The sequence below is a fragment of the Mauremys mutica genome, chromosome 8 (genome assembly GCF_020497125.1).
Source record: "Mauremys mutica isolate MM-2020 ecotype Southern chromosome 8, ASM2049712v1, whole genome shotgun sequence".
Classification (NCBI taxonomy): Eukaryota; Metazoa; Chordata; order Testudines; family Geoemydidae; genus Mauremys; species Mauremys mutica.
The window spans coordinates 34,265,127-34,287,323 of NC_059079.1; the positions used below are offsets into that span (position 1 = coordinate 34,265,127).

Sequence of the window (22,197 nt, forward strand, 5' to 3'; positions counted from 1 at the left end):
TTCCCAGATGCACTATGTATGTCCTTCATATGGCCTCTTTTGGCCATAAGGTTCTAGGTTTTACTTCTTTTCATTCTTGCCACTTCAGTAAAATAATTTTCCATTAAAACACAGACTAGTATACACAGACTAGTCAGGTTTTAGATAATTCAAGGTGAAAATGGTATATGACATCACTGAAGGGTCACTCTTTCAATTAATGTCCCCTGTTGATTTCTATAACATCCCAAGCATCTCAGGTAGATTTTTTTCCCCATTTCGCTCCTCTATCAGATCATCCCCATTGCTGTATCTTCCTTGTTAAATGTTAAATTTGGGCTGTTCTAGTAGCAGAGTTCAGTGCAAGCCTTTAAAAAACAGCTCTGCTCCTTCAGAAAACAACATGCATTAATATTTAATCCATAATTAAATATTGCCAACCTGTTTTCCTCATGTGTTCACACTGATAGCCTAGAACAACTTTGAACAGCCTTTTCTGAGGTGCACTAGGGTTCAGATATTTTTTTAGATATGGAAATGTAACTTCTAAAGTTGTGTGGGTGGTTTTTGAGAGATATACAGAGTCCTTACTCTACTCATTGCATTATAGCCCAGAGGGAAGCTACACAGATGACGCAAACCAGGAAGTTCGAGGTCCACCACAACAGCATGCCCACCATAATGAATTTGATGATGAATTTGAAGATGATGATCCCTTACCAGCTATAGGACACTGCAAAGCAATTTATCCTTTTGATGGTAGGGTTAGCTCTGTATATTGTGCTTATTTGATTTTAAAAAACAGAACAAAAAACTGATGGATTATTTTGTTTTAAAAAAATATTAGGAGCTGCATTTAACGTCATGAGAAGTATTCCATAGATCAATTTAACTCATTGGCAGAATAGTATTTTTATATTGATGTAACACAAATAATAGAAAAACAGCTTCTGGCATATATTCAGCTTTACAACATGAGACCAGATTTTTGTCTGCAAGCCTATGTTTGTCCATATGTTCCCTTCCATAGATTATCAGTACTTCCTGTTTATATAAAGCTTACTTTTAAATTGTGTCTGAGCTGTGAGACTTTTTTTGTCTGTTTTCCCAGGTCACAATGAAGGCACTCTGGCAATGAAAGAAGGGGAGGTTTTGTACGTTATCGAGGAAGACAAAGGAGATGGATGGACAAGAGCTCGAAGACAGAATGGAGAGGAAGGCTATGTGCCAACATCATACATAGATGTAACTCTAGAGAAAAACAGTAAAGGTGCAGTAACCTATATATAACAACTAAGCTGGCAGCTTACTACTCTACATTCCATAGGGGAAATACTGAATCACACAATTTCATAGAAAGTGTTAGGATATCTGAAGGCATTTGTGTGGTCTGTTGTTCACCATGTGAGCTTGGCTAGAAACTTTTTTTTTCCCCCAGAGATTTTAGTACTAAAAGTAAGAAAATGTCTTAATTTAATTAAATTGCTTTGCAATGTTTGCCTTATTTCTGCATTTATCTGTCTGAGGTCCTTTTTTTTATAAATCATTGGATCTGCTCCATTGATCAGGTCATCTTGTTTTTATACTACTATTTTTAAATCCATTTTTAATATTAACTTGATTCAGAAAGTAATTTTTAAAAATTCTGTCTGTACAACAGTGTACTTGAAAATAACCTCTGTTCCAAATTGCAATTTCTGAAAACCTCTTCAGGCTCTATTGTTCCTGCATCAACAACTTTAGCTACCATATACTTAAAACTCTAAAAATAAATAGATAAATAAATCACTCTACAACTGACTGAGCTCAGTTACTGAAAGTGTTCATAATTGTCCTTTCTTCGTAAATATATTAGCAGCTTTCACGCCATAAAAAGGAAAACATTTTCCTATTCTCAAAGGTTTAAAAAAAGCATAATCCACTCAGGAAGGTCCATTAAAGATAAAGTACTGTATGATGACCTACCCTTTTATTCTCCTGCCAGCGGCTATGAACCTAGAATGTTGTCTATTTGATACTACGTTGGCTTGGAAATGTTTTTGACATTACTATATGGTAAAACATACAATGTGTCTTTCTGAATTCCCATTCTCCTTTCCATTCTTGAAAAGCTCTGTCTCTTTTTCTGAGTCCTAGTAAATGTTTTACATTCCCAGTGTAAAGGATCTTGTACCATAGCTAGAGGCTTTACATTTCATCACTTGTAGGTTAAAATTCAAGCATTAGATCTACAACCATTTTCTCAACCTAATTTTAAATAATAAAGGATAGGAAGGTACATTGCACTACTTGATTACTGGACATATAGCTGTTCTGGAATGTATGTTGAGAATAAGCTTGAAAGGGCTTTTGCTTGCCATCAGATATGGTTAATTGTTCAGGGATTAAATAGAACAGCTATTCTATAGCCATTTAGGATGGCTGATTAGAATTGAGAAGGCTTTTCTGTTTTCCAGAGGCTTTCAGTAACTGTTCTTTTCTTTTTCCTCTTGGACTGCAGGTTCCTGAAGCGGGTTTCTGAGAAAATGGGCGAGATGTTGAAGGAGGTTACATGCAGCTGCTTTTGGGGGAGGGCATTAGGCTGGGAGGCCCAGCAAAAAGAGGGAAAAGCAAGTTGCATGAAAGCATGCAGACATACATTTGTTCACTAACATTCTTGGCATTTCCATACATATGTTCTGAATTGTTACAAATTCTTAAATTTCTGAAGCAAGAGAGAACTCCATTATGGCAGAATAGAAAGGCAACCAGATTTTAAATACTTCAGTCTCATTTTCCTAAAAGACGTACAAACTATTCATCAGTTTGTATTACATTTTGGCTGTCTCAGCTGTCGTCTTTTCCTACCCCATTTTAATTGGCAATCAGAACCATGTCATTTGTCCACATCTGCCAGTACCACCTTCATGCTCGCCCTAACCTCCTCCTGCATGTCTAGAATTGTCAGGCACCGCTACATAACACTTTATTTTCTCCATTGCTTCTTATTTTATTTTGCATTTGTAGCAAAACCACTTTGTTTAAATATTTCCAGCACTAAAGTTTTCATCCCAGTGTCCATGTTTGCTGCTATAACTATTCCAATGCAACCATCATTACATTCCAGTTTTCTTGGCATTATAACTGATGTAAACCTTTATGTATTTATGTTGAGTTGGGGAAAAGACTATATCTCAGCTCTAGCCCCTGATGTAGTCACAGGCTCTCCAAGAACTGTGGTTCATCTTCAGCACTTCAGTAACCTATTGTGAGCACTGAAAACCTGGCATGACAACAAAGAGATTCACCACAACAAGACAAATGACTGTTTTCAGAAGTCAACTGCTTGCCATTCAAATGCTGCCTTAAAACTAGAGTGCCTAAATCTGTTGATTGCCAATCCTGCCACTACAGTATCCCACAAAGGGCTTTCTGTCTCAGCTCAGTATGACCGCCTGTAACTCTTTCTAAAGTGTAGCAGCTGCTGAAGTAGCCAGGGTGGGTGTTTGTTTTCTAGAGCTTTACCTTAACATAATACATGGTGCATCATAAATTTTATGCATTGAAACTAAAGACATCTAAAAAAAACTTTATGGAAACTTTGATTGTTTTTTAATTTTGGGTTATGAGGCTCCAGTGGTAGTCTGTTTTTAGGTGATGCTTCATTGTATGGACCAGTTGAAATTTGAGTGATACTTTGTAATGATCTATGTGCACTTTTACTTGTAAACAATTGACATTTGGATATGTTTATACGTGTAAATATAGCTGGCTGCAGTGCCCCTATTGCTTATGGTGTCTTTTCTCCCATTTGTGATTCTATTAATAAAATAAATCTGATCGGATTCAGTGGTGAACACTAGAGTAGAGGGAGGGAGATTTGTATCATTTAAAGCTTCATAAGCCCAGCCACTTGCTGTTTGGGGAATGAGATAAAATTGTCTCTTTCACAGGGTTTGAAGCAATACTTGGACACAGCAGTGCTGAATTCCTTTTTTTCATTTGTTTGTTTTGGTAAATGAAAATTCAGTGTTGTTAGAAATTGTACTACCAGTAATACTAAATCTGAGTGATTTCTTGTGTGGAAGTGTATTCCTTTATGTATACCACTATTACACAGCTGACCTAGTGTATTACATTTGGGGGCTATTAAACGCGTTTAGATTTTTGGATATTGTATACAGGGTTATTTATATAAGGTGACATTACTCAATACTGACAAACTACACAATGTAGTTTTTTTTAAAAACAGTGCTTTTTTATTTTGGAAATGTGAGCTGATTTCTTGGCTAGAAGCCTCACAGGTCACTGGTAACACTTCCTGGTAAAGAACTAACTGTTCTTTTCATGCTACTGTTTGTTTTTCTAAAAGCAGAATTTGCTTCCATTGGAGGCAAATCATTTTCATGAGGGATAGTGCAACCTGTATGAGGGTTATTAAATATAGGGGGAAAATTTGTACTTGCACAGCTAGTTCTAACTCAGTCTGAAATTTTGAACATGAATTGTCTTAATCTTACATTTTCCAGTAATTTTTAATCTTTGTGCACATGTGATTTCTTAAATGTTAAATGCTTTGTTTAAAAATAGTGTTCTCTGTTGAGAATATTTTAATGGAATAAAAACTTTTCATGGTCAAGATAGCTTCCTTTTTGTCTTCTGTTACAAAATCATCCCTGTACATCTATCACATTTTTTATACTGATACGTTAATAGAGGGCCACATTCTGTCACCCTTACTTACTTAGAGTGGTCTATGTTGCAGTGAGAGGAACAAAAGTGGCAGAATCTGTATCTGAGTTGCTGAAATAAAATTATAGCCACAATAAACATGTTTATAGGCTATATATATATACACACACACACACACCAATTTGTATATGAAAGTTACATATTATATACACACACACAGTGTTTCTTGTGATGAGTTTATGGTACCAATATCAAACCTGTCTTGACCATAAGCTTGTTCCACCTTTTTTTAAATGTGCCCATGTCAAGCCCTCCCATCAGATTAAAATACGAGTTTGCCATTTGATGGGCCAGATTAAAATCTGTGCCAGGTGAGCTGTGTTTCTTCTCCCCATCTCCAGGAGGGATTTTTAAGTTGTTACACTCATTGAGACATTAGTGCACTTCTTCTAGCTAGCCATCCACAATAATCATATTAATGCCTCCCTCACACTACAGTAATTCATTATCATTTCCTTAAATGATAGGCCCAAAAGGTCATTAACTGTCTCCACTTGCTACAGAAAGCAAGTTAGTGTGCCAGGTAGTGGTCTCTGGTCTCAGTGGAGGAGAGGGCCTGTCTGTGACTCAGAGTGTGAGGTCCAAAACTACACTGAGCTTTGTTTATATGGTATTTAAGTGTGGCCCTGGAGCAGCACAGGAGTGATTACTGACTAATAACTGAGGTTACTACATGGAAGTTTGCTTCTCCTCCTTAGTCCTCCCCCACCCCCAATTATTTGGGGATTTGTGTAACTGAGAAATAACCAAACAGCAACTCCACACTTCAATGAGACATTTCTAATTCAGTGTAAGAGATTTTAATCAGCATCATGACTTTGTCACTGAGACTGGGATTTTTATAAGGATCCCCCTAAGAGATTAGGAAAAATAAATAAAGTAAATTAAATTAGTAGATAAAAGTGAGTCAGTCAGTCTATTTGAACTTCCTGAAATAATCCTAAAGCACTAGAGATGGTTTTTCTTGTAGAAGCTGATTTCATTTGACCATTATACCTCTGCTATATTTTAAAGCAATATCTATATTACTCTTAAATGAGGCTTCTGAGGAAGCCCTTTCTAAGGTTTTTCTTAACTTTTTTTCATTGATAACTCATTAGCAAATTTTCAACACAGTGCAGCTGTGGCTGCAGTCTCCACTATTTCATAAAATACCATCCAATGTTGATGGCTTATTACAGGTGAGCGTATCTCCGTGAACTAGTTCCTTGAACTTCCAACACCACCCTTAGACTGCTGTATAGAATTAAGAGGAACTGTGTAATCTGATGGCAAAGATTGATACAGCAATCTAGCTACTACTTACTAACCTCTGTTTCCTCTTTTTTGCTAGAGAAAACCTGAAATACAGTTGCAAACCTCTCGCTGATGGTGAAGTTGAAGACATTTTAATTATCTTGATTGCTTAGCTATTTGTTCTTGTCATTCCCCCCACCCCGATTCATTTCCAATGCACATGGCATAGTTTGTATTGGAGCCTGAACAACCACCCTGAACACTCTGTAATGCACAAGTTACTATTCAAAAGTCCAGAGTAACGTCTCAGGGCATTAGTATTTAGAAAAGTGGTATCAGCTCGTGGGTTTTGTGTACATTGGTGAAAGAATATTTCAAACTGTACCCTAATCAACTAGTTAATTTTCTACCCCACCAGTCCCACTGGAGTCTAATCCCCCGGGACAGTATAAAATCACCTTATTTCCTGTGATTATAGTGTACAATGATCCACTGTATAATATTTCACATAAAGATATTTTAATTCACAACTATGTACAGGTTCATATTCATTTAAGGAATATCATACAACTGATTTTCTAAAATACTTTTTTTTTACAGTACACTTTCATTACTGATATTAAAACACCAATAGTAATGACTAGACAACATCAATAGACACTTTTGTAAATCACAAGAATACATTATGCAGACTATCTTAAATTTGACTGTTCAAGAAATTATTTAAATGACATGGCTACATATTAATAAATAAATTCATTTAGATATCAGTAGTTTTAAAACAATTCATAAATGTGCATTGTGCAATTTACAAGTCCTAAAGATCCTGTGAATGCTAGAGGCTTGTACAGTGACAAATTGGCAATTTCTTTTAATTATGTTAAATGGCAATCTTGAAGTAATCATATCTTTCCAGTCCATTTGATATTTCATTGCTCTACGTGTTTCACTGGAGGAGGTTCTAATTTTCGGGAGAGTGCAGTTAAAATCTGGTTGAATTTCTCGTATCGCTCTCTCTGATTAACTTGTGCTCCTTTGCTGCCCCATAACAATCTCATTTGAAATTCTGTCTTGAAGATCTCACTCATCTCATCATCTGGCTGAAAACCTAATGAGGAAAACAGAAAATGCATAACGGTGTATGACCTGGAGAACTCAGTGGCTCAAAAGCTTGTCTCTCTTGAAATTGGTCTAATAAAAGATAATACCTCACCCACCTTGTCTAACTATCAAATCAGCTTTTACTTGGCAATGGGGGGGGCAGGTTCTAAGTTTATTGTACTTTTCCAAAAGTACATCTATGCTAAAATGTTGGGTTCTTTTTATACAATTGGCTCTCTCTCTCAAATAAATATTTGGAGATATTAAAAAGCTGGGTAAATACTAAAAAACACTTCCCTAGACCATGCTGTGGGGACATGTAGATAACTCTGGTTTAATTAAAGATCATTAGCACAGGATATACTGAGAACCGAGGAAAACTTTGGCTCGTGGTATTGCATAAAAGGTCAGACTAGGAGATCATATGGTCCCTTCTGGCCTTAAAAATCGATAAAGACTGTTAGATGAAGACGGGATGGTGTAATGGCAACTCCTGAAAAATGCAGAGCTCTCAGAGTATATATTTGCCTGCAATAACTTTATAATATCAATATTTTTAATTTCCCTGCACCAGCTGTTTAGTGTGGTTAATATTGGTCATAATTATTGCCAACACACGAGTGGAGGCAGAATTTTTTGCAGGCAAAATGTAATCACTTGAGCTGGAATTTAGTCAGATTGGTGGGGTTAATGGATACTTATTTTGAAAAGTTCTATGGGCTCTTTAATGACAAGGCTCTCAGTTTTATGGTACTTCCAGAAGTACAGAATCCCTGAAAACCATGCCCCGTCTTTGCTTCCTGAGTCAGAAGGCAGAATACCACATACTGAACCACCTTGATCAATCTTAAATTATATGAATGCCTGTAAGTGGTCCTCAGCTCCTTATCAACATATGTCGAGAGTCCTCTTAGCTTCTTAGCAGATGAATGTGTGTATATTTACTTAAAAGGTCACAATAGCTCTGACTTGACAGATAAATGTACTTAGCAAAAAAGTGTATAGTGCAATTGTATCACCATGCTGCTAACTGGGTAAATACAGCATACAAAATGACTGTTTAAACTAGAGCCAGCCTATAGAGTGTATTCTGCTATGGTGGCCTGGAAGAGACTTTGATTTAGGAAAATCTCAGCCTTGTGAGGGAGCGAAGAATGTATTTCTTGCAGCAATTCCTAGTCGACTTAAGTGGAGACTTCCTCAAAGATATTCACAGTTCTGTATAACACGAGTTCATACAGAAGATGGGTTATGAGCTAGTGACAAACTTCAGTTCAGAGAGAGTCAGACACAAAAGGAATTTAGAGGATTTTCTTTAGAGAGAATGTAATCGCTAATACAGAGACTGATACACTAACAAAAGGCAATAAGAAGCCATGGAGCCATAGGTTTAACATGGAAATACTCCTTTTCACACAGTATGTTTCCTTCTGTAGGGCATGCTGCTGAGAGTCGCACACTAGCTGTAGCATCATGCCCTCAGACTAATCCAGTTGAGAGGGGGAGATTGACCAGAAATTTGCCTTTGTCCTATTTACTTTTTAGCTTTTCTCATATTTGCCAATTGCTGTAGAAAAAGCCTGTACCAGATTTTCTAAGCTGTTATTTCAGTTACTAATAGGAGCCTGGACTCTTGGGAGAATATGCAGTATCTCTCCATTACTTTAACAACACACCTCGCACATTCTGTTCACTCTGAGAAATACTGTATTGGCGAAACGCGCAGCAAGATTTTACTCCTGCCAGTGGTCCTACCTTCCAGTAGCCTCTCCGCAGTCATTCTGTACATGTCAGCATTTTGTGCTATAAAACGGGCTGTGGCTAAATGCTTGAGCATTATTTCACAACTTTGGTCGGTGTTTTCCCACAGGTCCATCCCATCAAAAATGACAACCTGTCGCTCCATCAAGGTAACCCAGGGCATCAGCAGAGGCACAGTTATGTTATTTTGTGGAGCACAGACGGTCTCTGGAAGAGATGCAACACAGCCACTCAACAATCTTAAATCCTGCTAATTTAAAAGCAAATTATAGTACAACATTCTTCCCTAAACCAGTTACAAGTAGGATTTGTTTTGAGTATTTTTCCCTTCCATAATATGCTTTAGTAATCCTTCAAATTAGCATCCTCACTATTCATCCCTGCCCGCCAGCTTCCATTTAATATCCTGATAAATCTAGAATCTACTGTAATGCTGCAAAACTGCATCTGGTGCAGGGCAATAGCTTGCATCCCATCTATGTTCCCTGCAGAAGTATTAGGGATCGAAGGCTAGATCCACAGAGGAATTTAAAGAACGAGGAGTACTTGTGCATCAGTGCCACTTCAGGCACTTAATTTCAAAATTCAGATCTTCAAAACCCCACTCAGCTGCCACCTTATCCTGAAGGTGGCTAAGTTCATGCCATTAAAGTACACTGCCTGTGAGCATGTGCACAGCCACCGAAGTCCTGATGCAGACAGGATTTACAAACCAGGCATTCAGCTCCTGCTCCTATTGGAATGTGGATGCAGCAGGCATGAGACTGAAGTGGGAGCAGCAGCAGCTACACCTGGCTAGGAGTTTATGGGGCTCTGAGCCTTCCCACAAGTAGAAGCAGCAGCACCCCTGTGGCCTGACAGGCCAGAAGAATTAGCTCAGGTGGGAGACCCTGATCCGCCTCCTTCCTTCTGCATGAAGATTGGTTTCTGCTGCTGCTTACCTCTCCCCTCCAGGATACAGAGTGAGTACGGGTACGGCTACATTGCAATCAGAAGTGCGACTAGGGCTCCTATAGACATACCTGAGCTAGCTTTGATCTAGCTACCTTGACTGGCAATAGCAGTGAAGCTGCAGGTGACAACAGGCTGGCTGCTCTCATATATATCCTGGGTCCCCAGTGGGCTTGTAGAGCTAGCTTGGGTGTGTCCACACAGACTGCAGTCTCACTTCTGACTGCAGTGTAGACGCACCCTCATAGGAGTCTGCCATGCCACAGCTCTTCCTCCTTTGCAGGGGAAAGGGAGGCTCTTCACAGATTTGCAGAAGGGCCTTGTCAGTTCCCCTGCCCTTCTCGCACTCGATAGTGGGTGTGGGGAGGGGAGATGCTGGGAGCACAAGGGATGTTATACACACTGCACACATACACTCTTGTTTGGCTAGCTATGGACTTACTTGCAGATGTGGACTCCTCTGATTTATTCATCGCTGTGCTGTGTTCCGTCACACACAATGATGCAGTGACACTTCAGCGCATGAGGACACATAGCCACCAGAATGAGTGAAATGTCCCTTCTGTACTGATCTACTATACTCACCAGGCTTTTCTAAGGCAGTCATGCAGCCTACCTCTTCCGTGCTGTGGGAGTTTAAGGCATTCACAAACTAGTGGGGGTAGGACCATGCTGAACTGACTCCATTTCTGTCTATGTCCATTATTACAGTAATGGAGAGGGGAAGCAAGTTAAAGGCAATTTAGACTGAAAATCTGTCATTTGCAGTGAAGGACTTAGTGAAGTTCCCTTAATGAAAACAAATGTGGTGAAGGCCAGTGTCACACACGTCTGGCTGCAATCCCACATGCTACACACTCACCTCTTCCTTCATGCAGAGCTTTGCTGAATGGCTTCAACTGCTTTTCATATGTAATGGCAGTTTGGGTGTAGTGGCGCCGTAAAGTGATCCATGTTTGTTCTAACCTTGCGATCTGTTCAATGCAACGAAGAGAGTCCTATTTTCATTTTGCAACTATTCTTATGTAAAGCAACTATGCTGCTTCTGGCAGACACCAGAGGGTTAATTTGGATTGGTCTGAATCATAATAATACGATACCATCTTTTGTTTAAGCTTATGCAACAATTTGCCTCTTCCACTGGATCCTGACATTAACAAGTAATAATACCTTGATACAACTTAATACCACTGAATAAAACAGCCTAGTATTTAGGCAAAATAATTGTGTGTTCCTTGGGGAAAAAGCCACAACCCAATGTTCTGTTCCCATGAAGTGGCCCTTTATGGTCATCTAGGACAAGTTTCAAATCACCACAGGCCAAGATACAGCTAACAAATTCCTCTCACTCAAAAATTAAGGCAGCATTCCTGGTGCCACACCTGGCAATCTCTCCTTGCAACTACTGTATCACTTTCCTTGTGTTGTAGTAAACTTTCAGCCAAACATACAGCTGATGCAATAACAGCATGTTTCTCTGATGAGTGATTTTAAAAGGGCCCTAAACTTAATTTTAATGTCAGGGGGGAAAACGTCAAAAAATTTTTCACAGGATTGACAAATAAATAATTGCTGTATCATGTCCATTTGCACACAAAAAAATGCACATTTCTTTGTTTACAGGCCAGCTATTCTAAGTACTCCGTGTTTCTAAAGCTGTTATTCAAGATTAGATATGAGAACTGTCTCCCAACTGGCATGTGTGAGTGGAGAATTTTGTTTAGATAAATGTTACTAGCTGAATTCAGATAACATCCATTCTTTTGGTATTTAGCATTTCTCTTTTTTACTGCTGGTTGCTCAACATCCTCTCATCAAAGTGTTAATCTCAAAAGGTCATCTATACCCTGCAGGATCATAAAAAAAGCTTTCACCAAATAGCATAATAAAGATGCATTCAAAAGAGGCAAATTTCTGTAACTGCAAAAAATAGTTGTTTGTTTCATAACAAATTTTTTTTAATAGTACAGAAGAAATGTCTTGATGCTATCATAACCACTTTGCTCTAAACTAAACAGACCTTTGTTCTATAAAGCAAAGTTTTCTTCTAATGCTGGCATTGAAGGGAATGAGATTGTTACAATTAAAACCTTTGTAAGTTCATAATGGCTAAACATATCTTAGCTCTTATGACCATCTGTCTGTCTACATGGGGATGGGCATTCTATAATGCCCATTCCTATCCTCTCTAAGCACTTGTCTAAGGGCTTTAAAATGTTGAAAAAAATTAACTAACGAAAATTAAACTCTTTGAATACCATAAAGGGAACATTATTTTACCTGTGGCATTTCAAGTGCTTTCATGACAGCAGAGAATGCGTACAAATCCCCCAGGGGGTCCTTTAATTCCACTGCTACCTGGATGATCCTGTTTAACGTTGCAGCCCTCTCGTCTACGTTTCCTGTGCAGCCCAAAATATCCACAGCTATTCCGATTGCCATGGTGTTGTGTCTAGAGAGAAGCAAGTCAGTGATGTCTAGAGTAAACTAGTGAAATGATAAGATGTGATCAAATAAAGGCAATACTTAAAAGACCTTAATGTCCCTAGGCAGGGTTAAATGTTTGCTACTGACAATGCTGCTGTTACATGGAGCTCAGTGACAACAGTACGCTTATATGATATAGACCGACTATATATTGGAGGCTTCAGGGTAACAGATCTGCCCTTATGTTACTGCACATCTGCAATGGGGTGTCCACCCCACACAGGGCCTGAAGGGATAAGGTGGCTAGATAAACCAATTAGCCACTTCAGCTGCCCTAGCAGAAGAGCCAGGGATTAATGAGAAGAGGCTCAGCTGGACGGGAACAGGTGGGGCCTGTATTAAGCCCAAGAACGAAGAGCAGCAAGGGGAGTAGTTTGTAGTCACTGCCTGGGAGAAGGGAGGCGTGGTTGGGGCAAAGAGATAGGCAGCCTGCAGTTACTCCCTGGGAGGAGGGAGTTTGGGCTGGTAAACTCGGGGAAGTGGGAGAGCCAGAGAGCTGGGAAAGGCTCAGGGGAAAACCAGCAAGGAGTAGGACAGGGCAGACCTTGAAGAGAGGGCCCTAGAGCTGGAACCTGGAGTGGAGGGCGGGCTCAGGTTCCCCTACCAGAATCAGACCCTTACTAGCTGGTTTTTCCCGCCAAGCACTCCCTCCATGGAGTTGCCTGATGATCTCCGGGAGTGCTCCTAAGCACAAAGCTGTACAATATTTCCATGTCCCAATAAATTACCTCTCAGCGGATTTCAACCTAGTATACAAGAATACTGTAAAGTGTTTATTGGGGAAGGAAGGTGTTTCTACCTGGAGATATGAGACACACCAATACCAACTACAGACTGATACTCTAGCCAAGGGTCCCAGGAGTGAAGCACAATGTAACAAGAATGGATACCTTTCAATTATGTCCAAGCGCAGTTGGTGTCCATAGGGCAATGTAATGAGCTCCAAACCTGATCTCACTCCCATCCTCCTCCTCATCTCTTCAGAGACCTCTAGTATCCTAGCAACCTGTCAAGCGCAAAAGTTCTCACACACTGATCCAGGAAGTTGACTTATTTAAGGAAAGGAGGAGTTTGATTCACTCGTGGTGATACTCTAACTTGCTGTACAGCTAGAACACTAATATAAAGCCATTTAAAAATATCCCGTTAAACAGAAACGTGCTGAGTACATTACACACAAGGAGGTTTTGTGCAGAACTTAGAAATGCTTTCCTTTAGTGAGTCAAGTATATGAAAACATAAGAATTATGGCCAAGAAATAAGGACTAATTCTTTGATCTAGTTTTTAAAAAACAACAACAGAAAACAAGCAGCATCATAAGGAGATTTTCTTCCAGAGAAGAGAGCCAAACCCACAACAGATCTGATCAAGCACTCTTCCAAAAGCAGATCCCCACACATCAACAAACGCACAGAGTGGTCTTGTGGCTTGATCTTTGCTCTGACACTAATGCGCTGTGGCCAAGATACTTAACCTCTTTGCCTCACTTTCCTCATCTGTAAAATACTGTAACAGTGCTGTTTCTTCACTCCACAGGGCTGTTGTGAGGATGAATTAATGTACACAAAGCATTCTGAATTTGGAAAGGACTACGTGAGTGCTCCATGTTTGACAATAATTCATACAAAAAAGCCCTCTATTTTCCCTCCGCACTGCATTAGTCCTTGCCTTTCAAATACAGGATGATTATTTGCAATTTGCTACATCTATAACAACTATTGATCTGTATGAATCTTAATAATGTTCATATTATCTAATGAGTATTGTTTTAATGTTCATATGCTGACAAATTTCTAATGTAATCTGCCTTTCTATCACCACAGCATCTAAATGCCAATCTCTGTCTGCAGGACTGGATTAAGTCAATATGGAGCTCTAGGCACACCATGACACTGGGTTCCCAGTGGCTTTGCCCCCCTGGACAATCCCCATTCCCTCCCAGAGGGACAGTAGTGTTGGCACAGGGCCTCATGGAGAGGCCAGGGTTAATCTGCTTGGGTGAATGGATCAGACCCACTGCTCATCTCCTCCTGCCATACATAGTTTCCTACTTGAGTGGAGCTAGTGTGTGCCACCAGAGCACTAGGGCTGGGAGTTAATAGCCCATTGATATGAATGGGACAGTTTCTCCTCTCACAGCTATTGTTCCAGGCTTTCTGCAGACAAGCAGGCCTGGTCTACACTCGGGGGGGGGGGGAGGATCGATCTAAGATACACAACTTCAGCTACGAGAATAGCGTAGCTGAAGTTGACGTATCTTAGATCGACTTACCTCCCGTCCTCACAGTGCAGAATCAATGGCCGTGGCTCCCCCCGTCGACTCCGCTTCTGCCTCTCGCCCTGGAGGAGTTCCGGAGTCGACGGGAGCATGTTCGGGGATCGATTTATTGCGTCTAGATGAGACATGAGAAATCAATCCCCGATAGATCGATATCTGGCGGGTAGTGTGGACGTACCCGCAGACATCACTACCTCAGTTACACCTGGTCAATGTTTGAGTGTTCCTTCGCAATTCTGAGGGCTACAAACTTTATTTTTTAAATGAAAGCTGAGATTCTGATGTAAACAGACTTCAGGAGCTTGGGCCCTACACACAAATCTACAGTGTGCAGGCTTTAATCTGGCCCTGTTTGTATGCAAATCTGTTGTAATACTTTAGAATTCTGTGGTGCCAATAGTATATAACCAATTCCAAACAGATAGCAATCATTCAATCCCAGCAGCACAGGCAGGGAACAGGTTGTCATTTCAGGTTGCATCTAAATTAGTCCGATGGTCACAGGATCGGGGGGGAAAGCAAGACTGAAAGAGAATCCATAGGCACTTTGAAAGGGTCAAACTGAGTGAAGCACAATGTAGCCATCAGAAAGAAGCATCTCCAGCCACATTTGCTATAGGTATTTTAATGTTCCGTTATGGAAGCAGAGGTCTTAATTAAGTTTGCTAGGCTAATTACAGCAGCTAAGATTGCCTACTAAGCTAGGGTACATCTAAGGGAATTACTTCAGTCAACACACACTTTTGCTATTATATTGAAAGCCATTATCTACGGTAGAAGGAGAAAAGGTACTAGATTAGTTAGATTGCACTGGGCTTTCAAAAAAATAAGGGCTAGAGAAGTGTGATTATTACTTTTCTAAAGAGGCTTAGAAAACATGACCTATGAGGAAAGTTTGAAAAACTGGACATGTTTAGTCTTGAGAAAAGAAGATTGAGGGGGACCTGAGAAGCCTTCAAATATGTTAGGAGCTGTTATAAAGAGGACTGTGAACAATTGTTCTCCATGTCCACTGAAGGTAGGACAAGAAGTAATGGGCTTAATCTGCATTAACTGAGATTTAGGTTAGCTATTAGGAGAAACTGTCTAACTATAAGGGTAGTTAAGCTCCGGAATAGTTTTCCAAGGGAGGTTGTAGAATCCCCACCACTGTAGATTTTTAAGTTGGACAAACACTGTCAGGGATGGTCTAGGTTTAGTAGTTCCTGCCTGATGAGGTCCCTTTTAGTCCCATACTTCTGTGATTCTAGGACTGTAAGGTAGCCAAATTCTGGCATTTCTTCCGGAAGGGCAGTGCAGAAGTGTAGCTGCTAAGTGGAGGTTCCCTGAGCCATTCTGTGTATGAGGGACAGATGGGCTCAGGAGGGCCTAGGGGGGCATATTTAGAAGCAGCCAGTGCCACTGCCTCAGAAAGAAACAGTGTATGCTACTTCAACACCTCCTGGTGGATGCCAGCAGGTGGTCAGGGTGGGTGTGCTAACCACACCCCCTACCTGGCTAATCATGCATAGTAAGCATACCAGCATTGGGGGAGTACTAGCAGTACCATTTTGTTGGGGAAACTGGCACAACCTGGTTTTCTACCTTAAGTGTGATATCCATGTTAGGCAGGTTCACCTGTCATTACTCAATACACCTGAAATCACTGCTGCACCATTTGTTCATTTTTCTGACTGGCAGTAGATACATGTCCCATTCGCCAGCCTAACTCCTAAATGAGTCTTGGAGAAACTGTGCAGTTCTCCATGTAAGTTATTAGAAACCACAGGGTGGGAGAAAAAGCCCTTGCTAGGGCACTGAGCACACAAATCTTTTTTTAAAACTGACCAACTCTCTTCTAAACCTCATGCTCAGTGAGTAGCAGATGAGACAAATGCTGTAGCTTTATGAGGCAAGTTTTACAGCAAACATTGGAGAGAAGAGTTTGTTTTGAGTTGTAACAAAATGATAGTCACAGCATTATCCATTTCTGCCTCAGGAGGAGCCATGGCCCCTCTCTGGATATTAGGCAGGTGATGTACATTTCTTTAACATATTAGAAACAATATCACTTCTCACTAATATAGTTCCCAAATCACTGACTGAATTAACTGATTTCACCTATATAGCCTCATGTGAGTGCACAAATATGCCATTAGGAAATCACTACAATGCACCATTTCTTTGGCTTCCAGTGCACTTTTTACAGGAAGTACCCTCCTAACGAGAAGCAGCAGAGCTGGAAAGGCCTTTCTATTCTTTCTGCAGTGGGCTGGCTGGTGCTACCATTATTTAGAATTGATCAATAACCATTCAATTCTAATGACCATATAATAGATTGTATAGAGAGTTTAAAGGAGTGTAATGGAGCTGATGGCAGTAAGAAGGAAACGCTATTTGAAACTGTGCACATGTAATACTGACAGATCCCGGTCGTCGGCCGGTGGGATCCAACCTGGAGCCTCTGGAGCTTAGTGCATGAGCCTTTATCACATGAGCTAAAAACCAACTGCCTCTTATCTAAGGCTGTAAGGCAGACTCATTAATTGCTCTGTAAGTGGTCTTAGTGCTACTAGATGGGACAGAACACACACCCAGAAGAGGTGTGGGTTACACACAGATCATGTCATTTGCATCATAAGCATTGCAATTATGACATACCCTAACTCCCCTGGATTTCATTATCATAGAATCATAGACTATCAGGGTTGGAAGGGACCTCAGAAGGTCATCTAGTCCAACCACCTGCTCAAAGCAGGACCAATCCCCAGACAGTTTTTTACCCCCGTTCCCTAAGTGGCCCCCCTCAAGGATTGAACTCACAACCCTGGGTTTAGCAGGTCAATGCTAGACCCACTGCTACTGATTTCAATGGGAATTGGGTGCCTAAATACCTTTGAGGATCTGGAAGCAGGTTCACATGGAAGGAGTGTGAGACATGCCACTCTCTCTCTCTCTCTCAAATACTGTGTTTCTAATGGGTACAGCACTCACAACCATCCACTTCAAATGACTGAGAATTCAAATGGGTTTCATGTTCCCTTTAAATAAAATCATTATCCTGTAAAAAGGGCTGTCTGTACTTGAATTTCTCTCTTCCTTTTTCCATGTTGCCGATTCCAGAATCACTGCTCAAAGATTTGCCAGTATAACCAAACCTGCCTCCTTGTAAAAATATCTGCGCGCTTCTGATGCTTACCAAGGTGTGCAACTAGGGGATACAAGTGGCATGCGAGGAGAGAACTGCATCTAAAGGCTCTGCAGCCACCTTTCACTACCTCTCATTCTGTCAAGGCCCAAAGACCCAAACAAGGGTTAGAAGAGCAGTATTCAGACAGGAAGCTAAAACAGATTGTATTCTATTCAGGTTCTTATCTCATGCCCACCATTTTGGTATCCGAGTGCCTTCCAGTAACATGAGCAATGTGTGCTGTTCTCTCTCTCTGATATGGAATTCATTCCTTCGGAATAAATACCATTTTTCCTAATCTCAGTTTCATGATTCAGCATTTCTGCTGTAAATAAATCTACAACAAATAAAGAGAACATCAAATTTGTCTGGAATGGAGGGAAATATAGGTCTAAAATTAGGGACAACTAAGAGGGATTTTTGGTCCAGAGACAAATTTGTAATCATTCCTTCGAGGCTAAAATCTCTTCTCCAACCCTACCCCTTGATAAATCCCTGCAAGTCCCCCAAGTAAATACATACATTACCTTAGTCCCAGATCTCGCCTTTAATTCTTTCAAATCTCTTTTTTAAAAAAGCTTAATCTGGCAGGGTATCCAGTGACATGCAGAAAAGTTACTTCCCTTTACAATTATTAAACCAAATAATAATAAAAAAAATTACCTTGCAGTCCATTCTAAGCATATGCCGGGCAATAATCTTTGGATTACTGTTGGTGAATAGCTCCTTAACTCTTTTTAACATTGGTGTTTCAAGTGGCTTGTTTTCAGGAGGGAGGAGTTTGGATTCAAAATCATTTGGTTTAAAACTGGAGACTGTCTCAAGAACAGGTGCTACAAACATGCTGCCCTCTTCAGTCATCTCAGTCCAAGCTGCTAATGGATCCATTGAGCTCTGTAAGGCATCATCTTCATGGATCAGAGAACTTGTTTCAGAGTTCCTGAATGAGAGCAATCCATTCTCTTTAGCTATCAGATGCTCCACATAGCTGCTTTTCGGAGACAGAGATTGCTGTATTGCTCCACAGTCTATGGAAGTGGCAGGGTTTAATTCACAGTAGTGTCTCTCTGAACTGTGACAAGCTAAAGGAGACTGAGGTTGCCTCAGCAAGGGCACTTTGTTGGGTTTAGGTGGAGGCTTGGGACAGAGCTGGCTGTCTGATCCTCTAAGAGCTTCTCCTACTGGTGACTCGGAAGCAACCTTCTGAACTACTGTGGGGCTTAGAGTAGGTTCACTGCCTGTTCTAAATGCAGGGGAATTTGAACACGGGCTTGTATCTACTTCGGGTAGCTGAGATGGATGCCTCGAACCTGTAGGTGAAGAACAGAATCATTTTTTATGATGTAATAATAGCATCTAAGGCAATACTACATATAATCCCGAGATACACTTTATAGTTCTTTTTTTGTTGCTGTTGTTGTTTACTGGGGGAAGTGTTTCAGATCATGTAAATTCTTCATTGTCAAACACTGTTTAAGATGTATATTTTAAGAGATGAGCTACCAAGCAAATTCTCCTCACAAAATCCCAACTACAGAGAGCAGCTGGGCTGTAATGTCACCCTGTGGTAACACTGACAATAACCCACATCCCACAGCACACAAAGGCTGTACAGTCAGAGCTGGAAACTCCTGGCTTGGAATAGGAGTGAGTTTGTAACTTGATCTGCCAAATAAAAATGGAATCTTATAGCTGCACCACACAAGGCCTGTGAGTCATTTTTAAGAATGACAAGTTTTGAAATGAAAGAAAAACTTCCTTAAAGTGGAGTCTGGGCATGTAGTGAGGTATGAAAAGAATGAACTTCAGGGATTCTAATTCTGTATCCCTAGAAGACAGTTGACTCAGATGTGGGGGAGTGTGTGTGCACTGTAATATTTACACACATAGGCCCCATCCTGCAGTTAGCACACAGGCAAACATCCCTTTGACATCAGTTGAGGGCTGGCAGATTCTTAAGACAGAAGTTCCCAAACTGTGGCCCACGGAGCACTTACTGGTTGTCTGCAGAGAGCTGACTGATCACATCATGCTGCTCTTACTTCTCATTACCAGCTGCTGCATTGCATTAAAGACCTCCAGACTGTAAGGTCTCCACAGGAGGGACTGTCTCCTACTATATGTCTGTATGGTGTCTAGGGGCCTTGCTCCTGATTGGAGCCTCTGGCCGCCATCATAATATAAATCACACATGAAACACTTTCCTAATTTTACTTTTCAGGGTAATTGCAATAGTTACTACATAAATGTTGTTGCAATCATGAATGGGAGGAAAGCCATTCATCCAATTTGCAAATGGGAGGGAAGGCAGTTTGTGCAATTATGTCTGGGAGTACGGTGGAAGGAGAGATGCTCATGACTAGACAATCTCTCTATTAAGGTGTGGACCACACCACAGAAATGTTTGAGAACTCCTGCCTTTAGAAATCAGTTTAAAATCCACAACACCCATTTTATTTTATTTTTCAAATAGATTTAGTGCTCTAGAAAAATTCAAGATTGACAGCCTTGGAAACCAAAGGCCAGAATTTATCCATAGGGCTACTCACAACCTCAGTGCAAGCTTCCTCACACGGTGCTCCTGTTTGGCATATAAGGAGGTTCCCTTGCAATTTTCCTCTCTGGGTGTAGCTTGGAGAATGGGGAGGGGCGGGGGGAGGATGGGAAGGTAAGCAAAATTTCTCTGGCAATTGTGCAAGTGCTAGTAAGTCTTCTATCAGTAGGGTAATGCAAATGAAACTGACCACATTCTTGTAAATTTCATACTGCTGCCACTCAGGAAAGTTACATGGGGCAGCCCAGCAGAATTGTGATATAAGCAGAGAGAGGAAGATCAAAGGAGGATAAGAGGAACAGAGTGTACAGCTGCCCCACTTCCTCTTCCCTAACCACCAGCAGTAACAAGTGGTGAAAAATAGCAGAGTACTGATTCTGCATTAGCTGCATTACCTGAGTAATAGCAGCAAAACGTACAAAATTGCATCAGGTTTACCGCAGCTGCTCAAGAAGCTATGGTCAGGATGGTATCAGTGAAACTGTTGAGAGTCTTGTAAAACTCTAGGGTTGAGATGGTGACACTGCCAAGAAATGGACCTATAGTGCCAATCATAATAATCATTTTTCTGATGTGTAAACGTGATCACTAGGGTGCCATACCAAGCTGATAGGTGCCTTCGAAATAAAGTACTTGGTCGAGTAACTATAATGAGCCTAACAACTCCATTTCCATGGGCCACTGAACAGTCATCAGATGCTAACTGTATTCAGTACCCTCACACCTGAGACCGTGAATTTCATGTGGGCTCCAGTCTCTCAAAATCTCTAGCATATTAAAATGTAACCTGAAGACAGGATAGAGGGCTGACTGCCTGCTGGCATGCATCTTCTAAGGAGTTATTAGAAATCTGCCTACAGACATACCTATTGGCAGGTAGCTTTCTGACTGGTGAGCCTTTAGGGGGAATCTCTTCTCCTGGACGTGATCCAAACTAGCTGGCTGGCTACCACTTTTTTCTTTGTTTCTGAGGGGGGAAAAAAGACAACACAACAATATATCATTAAAGTGCAGTAGCACACTTAATATACAGGCCCAATCTTCAGTTGTGCCAGAACTAAGGGAAGTCCTCAGCTTCCCACTTACAGCAGCTTAAAGGGTCCCTTATGCTGCCAGAGCAGCCCAAAGGGGCCTTATGGCTCTGAGCATTCAGTACTGAGAGGTATTGCTTTGTGCAACATGGTAATAGGTCTGCAATCATACAACTTGGCAGGGCAGAAATTAATGCTTTATTCTCAACCTTTTGCATGCTGTGAAACCCTCTTACAGCAGAGGAAAGATTTGTGACTCCTTTTCTCCGAGACATAAAGAAAGGGAGGAGGATTATGTCCCCTGGTTGGAGTGTGTGTCACAACCCTCAGGTTAAGAACCCATTCTCTAACACAGTGATACTCAGACCTCGGTGGTTCAGGAGCCAAATTATCGATCAACAAAAGAGCCACAGTAGTTTGAATTATTTGTTTCATTTACTATAGAACTATATATTCAGATTTAAACAATATGACAGGAGAAATATTTAGTTTATTCTCACAGCAAAATGGCTGACCAAGTATTATTATTGTTTTATCAACTTCAATTGGTTAATAACATAGTAAAAGCATCCTGATTAGTTAATAATTAAATCACGCCACTGTTTTAATATCATGTGCCGCAAACAGCTGCAGGAGACACATTAAAGAGCCTCTCGCGGTTCGCGAGCCTCAATCTGAGTATCACTGCGCTAACAGAAAAGAAAGCAGCCCTTCCATTTCTGCCCTGGTTCAGCCACAGGAGAGTAATTAAGGACATGCTTTGGTTGACGCACGCAGGAAAATCAGATGCAGAATAGTTATTTACAGGCTTTGGATGAACGACTTGTTCAGCTAACATTCAGTTTTCATAAAAAGCATTAACAGCGTCTACCGACTGCATTTCTAAGTTCAAGAACAGACACCATTAGCAGCCCAACC

The 22,197-nt window shown here is 40.7% G+C and overlaps 2 protein-coding genes across 9 annotated transcripts in view; one reads left to right on the top strand and one right to left on the bottom strand.

The window, feature by feature from the left end:
• FNBP1L (formin binding protein 1 like) overlaps nt 1-4,591 on the top strand; it is a 112,295-nt gene extending 107,704 nt beyond the window's left edge. For 3 of the 4 annotated variants that reach the window (XM_045027586.1, XM_045027583.1, XM_045027585.1), the window contains 2 exons: nt 590-738; nt 1,091-4,591. In XM_045027586.1, coding sequence (XP_044883521.1) covers nt 590-738; nt 1,091-1,269 — 328 coding nt within the window. In that variant the 3' untranslated portion in view covers nt 1,270-4,591. The remainder of the gene's footprint in view (nt 1-589; nt 739-1,090) is intronic. The other variant, XM_045027584.1, reaches the window with a different exon arrangement.
• Nucleotides 4,592-6,345: 1,754 nt separating this feature from the next.
• Nucleotides 6,346-22,197, bottom strand: part of BCAR3 (BCAR3 adaptor protein, NSP family member) — a 123,705-nt gene continuing 107,853 nt past the window's right edge. For 2 of the 5 annotated variants that reach the window (XM_045028862.1, XM_045028863.1), the window contains exons 7-13: nt 21,115-21,215; nt 18,358-19,004; nt 13,137-13,252; nt 12,040-12,211; nt 10,622-10,733; nt 8,803-9,015; nt 6,352-7,054 (exon numbers count right to left, since the gene is read on the bottom strand). In XM_045028862.1, the coding sequence (XP_044884797.1) occupies nt 6,876-7,054; nt 8,803-9,015; nt 10,622-10,733; nt 12,040-12,211; nt 13,137-13,252; nt 18,358-19,004; nt 21,115-21,215 (1,540 nt within the window). In that variant the 3' untranslated portion in view covers nt 6,352-6,875. Of the gene's footprint in view, nt 7,055-8,802; nt 9,016-10,621; nt 10,734-12,039; nt 12,212-13,136; nt 13,253-18,357; nt 19,005-21,114; nt 21,216-22,197 lie in introns of all 5 variants that reach the window. The other 3 variants (XM_045028859.1, XM_045028860.1, XM_045028864.1) reach the window with 3 other exon arrangements.